The sequence below is a fragment of the Sinocyclocheilus anshuiensis genome, unplaced genomic scaffold (genome assembly GCF_001515605.1).
Source record: "Sinocyclocheilus anshuiensis isolate Anshui unplaced genomic scaffold, SAMN03320099.WGS_v1.1 scaffold1524, whole genome shotgun sequence".
Classification (NCBI taxonomy): domain Eukaryota; kingdom Metazoa; phylum Chordata; class Actinopteri; order Cypriniformes; family Cyprinidae; genus Sinocyclocheilus; species Sinocyclocheilus anshuiensis.
Window position 1 is genome coordinate 239,438 of NW_015559670.1, and position 9,623 is coordinate 249,060.

Below are 9,623 nucleotides of genomic sequence, written 5' to 3' on the forward strand. Positions count from 1 at the left end.
AAGCAATAATAAAAGGACACATTTAATTTATAATTTGTCTTAAATCTCATTTTGTAAAAAAAAAAAAAAAATTGTGAATCGAATCGTGAGTTGAGTGAATCTTTACATCCCTAATATATATATATATATATATATATATTCTATGGTTCATAATTATAACTCCTAAACTCCTATAGTCTAACCTTAACCCTATAACACCTTTTTGGCATTTTTAGATATGAATAAAGACATTACACACTTCTTTTATAAACCTGTTGAGGAATGTAATGAGGTGTGTTCACATTTAGTGCTGCTATTCTTAGAGCACCTGAAGCCATCAGAGAAAAACATCCACCAACCGACTGCTGAATATTTCACACCCATTCACCGCAAGCAGCACTTTGCATTTATATGTGCCGCTGTTGTTCTTGGCCAGTGTCCAGTTTGCCGAATGAAACTTTCTTGGCCTTGTGCGGAAGAATGAGCTAATCATAATTTGAGGTTTACGGTCATTGCTTGAATAAATAAAGTTCAAAATGAGATACATATATATATATATACACACACACACACACACACATATATATATATATATATATATATATATATGAAAGTAGTTTACCTATAAGTTATTTTACAGTTCAAGATTACTGAATAAAGATGTTTAAAAATACATAAACTGACACTAAATGTGACTATTAAAAAAAGACTCATTTACAATACTGATTTAAAAACAGTATAATAATAATAATAATAATAATAATAATAATAATAATACAACTAGACAGTCACATATTTTAATATTTATTTTTAACAAAATATCTAAACACAATATTTAACTATTTAACTAAAATAATATATTATATTATATAATATATTATTTTAGTTACATTTGATCATATTTATTATTTGTATTGTTGTTGGTTATTATTATTATCATTAATTAAATATACACTGCTATAAACCAAGGAATTAAATACACATATTTTTACACCAAATATACCTAATAAAAAAACAGTGATAAACAGTAATATTCAGCTACTTTGATGTTATTAATATTTATTTTGCTTAAAAAAAGATCAAATGGCACATAAAATGAGCCATCCAACAAACTGACTTGCTAAAATGAATCAAACCCCTTACATTTGAAAAAGATGCATTAAAAATATTTTTCTACATAGCTTCTCAAAAATGAGCTTGTTACTGGATAAACTACATTATTATTAAACAGCTGAGTTACTGATAAATGCAGTACATTCAGCTGGTTACTCCAGAGAGAAACGCTCAGAGAGACACAGTGTGTGTGAGCAGCCGATCCATCCGACAGAAATGATAGATGATCTAGATGACGGAGACAGCAGATATTATTACAGCTAATGAGTCACTTCAAGTGGTCATCACTAAGGTGTGATCAGTCTCTCTCTCTCTCCATCCATCTCCATCAGTCCATCCCTCTCTCCATCTCTCTGTCTGAGCAGCAGTCATTCATATCCACCTCTGCTGTATCACACTAAACATCAGCGTTCAGGTCGCCTAGAGCAGAGCGGCTTCTTCATAAATGACCTTTGTGGCTGTATTCATTCAGCAGACGAGACCACGCCCTTAATAATGTAACTGAGCACTCATTACCATTACAGGACAGTGTGTTTGTACAGTATGTCATGCTGTAAAATACCTAAATGGATGGACGGTGAGGTTTCGAAGTGCTCTGGTGCTGTTTGACGACACAAGCACAATCTAACCTGTTTACAGTGATCATATTCCATCTGAGATAATGACAGGCTGCTTTATTGCTTTACACTAAAAACAACACCATCATTATCACTAGTAAAACTTTAAAGCTTTTGAGACTTCGTTAACGAACATTTTTTCTGTGACTTCTGGCTATCTGATGATAAAAACTATGACGAAATTTATGCCGTGTCTTCATTAACAAGACGAGACGGTACTATAATGTTATTTGAGGACTACTGGACATTCAAAATACATCCTATAGGCTATTGTCTTGTCCTTCAAAATGTGTGTCCCTGTTATTGGATTGCAATCGGATAAGGGCGTTTGCATATCTAGTCTCAGTATGGCAGCCGCAGTGAATGGATAGGCTACCAAACGCGAACTAGCGATCTGAAACAATGGCCTCAGCACCCGAAGGGGTAGGGATAAGGTGACTGCAGACGTCCCGTTTTTCCCGGGAGTCACAATTCGTTGTCGATTAACTTAAAGTTAGTGAAGGCGGGATAGGCAGAATCGCGCTGATAGCGGTGCTTTCTCTCGCGCACGCTCCACTTCTTCAGTTCTCATATACAGCGCGCGATCAGTTCTCAGTGCTCAAATACACACACAGCAGTCCAAATGTCTATCGTGTGGAGTATCTCACGTAAATACAGTCGGTTATGGATTAAGTGAACGTAAACAGGGGGGTGAAAACTGAACGTGTGTCAGTATTACATGCATGCCTTCTGTCTTAAAGGTGCAATAGGTGATTGTCTTCAGAAACATTTTTTTGTTATGCTGGTTGAAAGTCTCTTCACATCCCGATAGCAATCATTAAGTTAAGTCGTCTAAATGTATTTGTCTGTATTTATATATTCTGTGGAAGGCGTAGGATCAAGAAATGTTCGTCCAATCAAAATGCTCGGTCCGAGCGTTTTAATAAGCAATGAAGACGATGACGAAAAATATTCGTTAACGAACATTTTTTCTGTGACTAACACGAGACGTTGATGGGCTTTTATCTGATGATAAAAACTATGACGAAATTTATGCCGCGTCTTAAGACAAGACGGGACTATAATGTTATTTGAGGACTACCGGACATTCAAAATACATCCTATAGGCTACTGTCTTGACTCTTGTCCTTCAAAATGGACAATGCGTCCCTGTCATTGGATTGCAATCGGATAAGGGGCGTTTGAATGTCTAGTCTCAGTACGGCAGCCGCAGTGGATGGATAGGCTACCAAAATGCGAACTAGCGACCTGAAACAATGGCCTCAGCACCCGAAGGGGTAGGGATAAGGTGACCAGACGTCCTGTTTTTCACAATTCGTTGTCGATTAACTTAAAGTTATGAAGGTGGGATAGGCGGAATTGCGCTGATAGAAGTGCTCTCGCTAAGATGTTAAATAAATATGTTAAGTAAACCTACTGTATCTGAAAAATGAGTTTAATTTGTATCTCTTTCGTATTTGTCTTATTGTCTTATGCTGCTTCTTTTTCAAAAATCATAAATTATATATATTATATATGAACAACTATAACTTTTAAGTTGCTCCCTTTTCACTTCTGTTAAAGGGATAGTTCACCCAAAAATGAAAATTGTCATCATTTATTCAAGTTTTTCCAAATTCAATCCTTGATTCAAATTTCTCATAAGCTTAATTGATTTGGTCTAAAGAGAGAAGAATGACTATTTTTGTTTGAAGACTACATATAAAATAGCTTCCAAAATAAATGTTGGTAACTGCAGTTTGACTAAAAGAAATGACTAAAAGTTGACTTTTCGTTGACTAAAACTAGACTATAACTTTGAAAGACTCAAATGACAAAAATGTGACTAAGACTATTAAGCATTTTCGTCTCAAGATAAAGACTAAGACTAAATCAAAAATGCCTGTCAGAATTAACACTGGTGTGGTGCTGCGTTGTAACGTAGAACGTCCATCTCTCTTAGTTCATCATCTGAACTAATCTGATCATATTCTAGTTCAAATAAGTAAGGCTGGGCAAAAAATTGCAAGCCATCATCTCTGTCGTAATGTTTACGAAGACTGTTTTCTGTACAGCGTTCATCTTCCTCTGCTTGTAAACCAGATGCAGCACATCCAGGTTCTACATCAGAACGCATGCGTCGTGGTACTCTCGTGAATGAGGGGCAGAGACAGAGACGGGAGAGAAGAAATTGTTGAATAAAGTCTTTCTTTTTAGTTTCATAAAATTACGGTTGAACCACTGATGTCATGGACTATTTTAATGATGTCCTTACTACCTTTCTGGGCCTTGAACGTGGTAGTTGTGTTGCTGTCTATGCAGGGTCAGGAAGCTCTCGGATTTCATCAAAAATATCTTAATTTGTGTTCCGAAGATGAACGAAGGTCTTGCGGGTTTGGAATGACATGAGGGTGAGTAATTAATGACAGAATTTCCATTTTTGGGTGAACTATTCCTTTAATTGTAGGTGTCAGATTTAAAAAAAAATCTAAATCGCAAGAAACCCTGGGTAACAATATAACTGTCCTGAAAAAAAAATGCTACAAAGAGCTAAATATGGTGTGTTTAAGACATGTTGCAGACAGAGGCTTGCCTCTTGAGTATGGAGTAAATGTATTGTTTGATACCTGGTGGCAGGTAAAGTGCTGACTCGTGTGAAGAAAACTGAAGGTTCAACATCCACTCTGACCCCCAGACTGAGCTCGCGAGAGTAGCCCTCCACCTGACCGGCTCCTCCGCTGTATTTAAAGGTTAACACAGCCTCCAGCGTCTACAGAAAGACAGACAGAGAGAAAGAGAAACACATCACTGAAACTGAAACAGACCAGAATCATGGAAGCACAGACCAATTCATTTACAATTGAAGAAAGCAAATCAGTGACACAAAATCATAAATCCTGAATGGCTTATTATGATCACATGACCTATAACAGGAACATTAAAGGAACAGCTCACCCAAAATAGAAAACTGTTGTCGTTTACTCATATCCCACGTCATTTCAAACTCTTGACGCTGGTCTTTTTCATACCATGAAAGCACGTAGGGGCTGTCAATCTCCAAGAATAACATGAAAGCGCCATAAAAGCACCGTATAAGTAGTCCATGTATCTTGTGTCCTGCCCCCAGTCATTTCATAGCTTTGTATGAGAGACCCAAATAAGATGTCATGACTTCAAAAGACTTGAAGTATAGTGCAGAAGTCATATTTACTGTTTGGTACTTTTATGGTACTTTTTTGTCCTTTATGGAGCTTAAAAGCCACTGGTCACTCTCTGCTTTAGTTGTATGGGGGAAAAAAGCAGCTCTGAAATTCTTACTTTATGTTCCACAAATGAAAGAAAGTCCAGTTTTAATGGTAAATAAATTGTGAAAAACAAAGCTGGTACAAAGGACAGAATTCTGAAGAATTCTGAGAAACAATATAAAAATTGCAAGACATAAACTCTCATCTTACAATATTGAAAAAAAAAAATTCTATTGCAAATCTGACTTTATATCTCAATTCTGAGTTTACATCTTGCAATTATGTTTTTTTTTTCTGCCTTGGAATAAAAAATATAGGTAATTGATTTCTCACATTTCTGACTTTTTTCTTGCTATTCTGAGTATACAGGTGCATCTCAATAAATTAGAATGTCGTGGAAAAGTTAATTTATTTCAGTAATTCAACTCAAATTGTGAAACTCGTGTATTAAATAAATTCAATGCACACAGACTGAGACATTCTAATTTATTGAGATGCACCTGTATATCTTACAATTCTTAGTTTATATCAAATATGCAATTATTTTATCTCACAAAAAAGTCAGAATTGTGAGATATAAAATTCTGCCTTTTTCTCACAAATGCGAGTTCATAATAATAAATTATAATAATAATAAATAAGGAAAAATCTACTTGTGATCTTTTACCCCACATTTCTGACTTTTTTCTTGCAATTCTGAGTTTATATCTCACTATTCTGTTTTTTTTTTTTTTTGCCATGGAACAAAAAATAAAAAGGTAATTGCAATTAATTTTTTTATTTTTTTTTTTCAAATGTCTGACTTTTTTTCATATCTCACAATTCCAGAGTTTTATCTTGCAAACAAAGTCAGAAGTGTGAGATATAAACTTAGAATTGCAAGAAAAAAATTGCAACTCTCTTTATTTATCCCATGGTGATGACTACAAAGAAGATAAATATCAGCAAAAAAGAAAGTACAAAAGAATAACAAATAGAATGAAAAAACTAATATAATGTAATGAAATATGAAAGAGTAATGAAAGAGTGAATGGAGTGAATGCAGAAAGAGGAGGACAAGCTGAGTCAGTCCGGGGGCTGAGAGAAAGTGTGTGTGTGTGTGTCTCATCTTGGCCTTCCCTGCATCTCTGCATATTGCCAGAACTGCGGATTCTTCCAGAACAAACTTTCCCATTTTCCCCATGTCTCTGTAATCTACTTAAAAGGGGGAGCATCGTGTAAACATTATTTAAATGGTTAAAGTGCATTTCCTGCTTAAAAAGCAACAGTGAAACCTTTTAAAATTCCATCATCGCTGTCACTCATCTTGCCTCATCTTACCAGACCTCACCACAGCAAACGGTTTAAAATAGAGTGTCATCTCATCACGCAAATGGAGCTCAGAAGTGTAATCGGTGTGCAAAAACCATCAAAACAGAAAACTGCTTTCATGAAGATGCACCATCAGACTGTTCAAGGATTGGATTCTGGTCCACTTTATAACATATGCTGACCAAGAACATCCCACTAAAACAGGTGATGTAAACATCTGATGTAAACATGGCTGTTTTACGAGAAGTTTAGGCCTGGGTAAATCAAAATCACACTGTCTGAAGGGGCAAAACAGAACATGCATACAGTATACAACACGCAATGCGTGTCTCAAACAAAACATTTGAACCTCATAAACTACAGCATCTCACAAAAATCCAAGAGCTATGAAGGAATGCATGTATGAATATACAGATGAATGAAGAAATAAAGAAAGAAATTAATGAGTAAATCAATTAAGAGATGAACAAATAAGCAAACACACAAAATTAAAGACAAGCAGAACTATGCAGGTAACAAATGAATGATCATATTAATAAAATGAACAAACATCTACTGAACAAAATAAACCAACAAAATAATAGGCTATTGTATGGACAATAATGAATAAACAAATGATTTAATCGAATTAATCAAATGTTCAGGGTCAGTACAATTTAAGAAATTAATACTTTTATTCTGTATATAGATACATTAAATGTATCAAAAGTGACAGTAAAGACATTTATAATGTTATAAAAGATTTATATTTTAAATCTTTTTTTATATTTATATTTAAAAACTGTATTCAAAAAATTCTGGAAAAAAAAAAGTTTCCACAAAAATATTAAGCAGCACAATTGCTTTAACATTGATAATAAGAAGAATGATTTCTTGAGCATCAAATGCTTTAATATATTAAAATAGAAAACAGCTATTTTAAATTGTAATAATATTTCAGAATATTTCTGTTTTTACTGTATATTTTATCAACTTAATTCAGCTACATTGAGCTTTTTTTTTTTCAAAAAAGAAAAGAAAAAAACGAAAAAGAAAAAGAAAAGAAAACCTAAACTTTTTAATGGTAGTATATAGAGAATAATTAAGATAACTAATGATAAAATATAAATAACAAATGATAACATATAACAACATAACAGATAAAAAGATAACAAATGAGAATATTAATAAATGAACAAATTAGCTAATGAAAACTGATGAACAAACAAACATACTAACAAAACAATATAGAACAAAAAGTACTGGACAAACAAACATAAAAAATAGGCAAGTAAATGTTGCACTTTATGCACAGTGTAGACAAAAAGAAAAAAATGTAATTAATAGATGAACATAAACAGAAAAAGAACAAAATAAAAGCAGAATATAAAGATACATTCATATTCACAGCATACTGATATATCTATTTTATCTACCACTCAAAACAAAAAGACTCGTTTCCTGACTGATGAAATCCTGTGCACAGACTCCAAGAAATGGAGTGTGCTATTTTTAGGAATCTCGTCATTTTTGTGTAAAAATAACCATTTATAGGGGTTATTTTCACAGATTCATGTCCATACATATGAAATGTGAAACAGGAACATCACAATCTCAGGGCGAGAAAGATCCGAGCGGCAGATGTTTTCCAGCAGGGCTTGATCTTAAGAGATTTTCTTAAATGAGGGGCCGACAGCATCACTTCTGAGTTTGAGAGGATGAGGAGGCAATAAAACTACAGAACAAGGAAGAACAGAAGACACAGATAGAAAGAAAGACATCTAAAGGGAAAACAGATCTCATTGGTCTCATTATTCTGACGGCCTCCCGCGCAGACCTCTGGCTCTGAGAGAACAGAAAAAAGAGTGTGTGTGATGCTTTCTAGAAAGAGAAGACGACAAACGAGAGTGTGTGTGTGTATTGGGTTTGTAGGGTTTTCCTGCAGGGCCCATTGGAGTGATCCACATTCACCCTCCTGTTGTGTGAAACCTCACCCCGTTCAATCGCTACGCTCTACTGAGTGTGTGTGTGTGTGTGTGTGTGTGTGTGTTCGCTGAGAGCTGCTGGCCTCCGGAGAGACGCTATTTCAATCACACAGAGAGCTAAAGATAGAACAAACCATAAAGTGAGAGAGTGAGAGAGAGAGAGAGAGAGAGAGATGTGCTGACACAGTGAATTTAATAGATCTGATCACCCGAGAGCATCTATACTGATGTTGAATGAACTAACGAAGAAATAAATTCATGAATTATTTAAAAATAATTCTAATGAACAAATTAAATTAATGAGTGTACAAATGAATGAACAAACAAACAAATGAATGCACAATTGGAAAAAAAAATGAACTAATGAACAAATACATGAACAACAAACAAATGATCAAACAATATAACTAACAAATGAATGAATAAATCAATCAACAAATCAACAAATGCATACATGGATTAATAAAATAATGATTATAATTAACGTACAAATGACCAAACCAATGTATGTACAAATAAATAAAGGAACTAATGAACAAATGAACAACAGAATTTAAAACAATGAGCAAATTAAGACAATAAATGAAGGAACAAACACATGAATGAATGAATGAATGAATGAATGAATGAATGAATGCACGAAGAAAAACAAATGAACGAACAAATGAACAAATATGAAAGAAAGAACAAACAAATTAATGAATGAATGAACAAACAAACGCATAAACAAATGAATAAACAAACGAATTAATGAACAAACATGAATGAATGAATAAACAAACAAACACATGAATGAACAAACAAATGAATGAATAAACGAATGAATGAATGAATGAATGAATGAATAATGAATGAATGGAAAAATTACCGAACTCAATAAATCAAAGAATGAATAACAAATTAATGAATTATAATGAATGAATTATAATAAATGAATGATAAAAATACATAAAAATGTGTAATATATAAAAATTTGATTCAAACTAATGAATACACCAATAAATTAACTAATGAATAAACACATGAATGCACAAAAGAAAAATTAATGAGCAAAAAAGAAAAAGTAATTTATGAACAAACTATACTAAAATATAAATTAATAAACAAACAAAATATGCCATGATTAAAAATCAATAAAAATATGACAATATGAACAAATAAATGCATGAATGAAGAAACAAATAAATTAGTGATTTAAACTCAATAATTAACATTTAAAAAATATATTCTTTATATTTTTATTTTTGTTTTTATGTTTGAGCTTATACAGTATATCTTTATATTCATAACAGTTTGAGTAATTCTTTCAAGTGTCAGCTTTGTGAACATATGTTGATTACATATCTAGTCAGAAAGACTCATGAGCAGCAACCTTTTTATTTTTGATATGTCATATATGTCCCCATGGGGGGGGG

At 33.3% G+C, this 9,623-nt stretch overlaps 1 protein-coding gene across 2 annotated transcripts in view; it reads right to left on the reverse strand.

Moving 5' to 3' along the window:
* LOC107681624 (trafficking protein particle complex subunit 9-like) overlaps positions 1-9,623 on the reverse strand; it is a 248,577-nt gene that overhangs the window by 96,450 nt on the left and 142,504 nt on the right. For both annotated transcript variants that reach the window (XM_016477940.1, XM_016477939.1), the window contains one exon: positions 4,316-4,458. In XM_016477940.1, the coding sequence (XP_016333426.1) occupies positions 4,316-4,458 (143 nt within the window). The remainder of the gene's footprint in view (positions 1-4,315; positions 4,459-9,623) is intronic.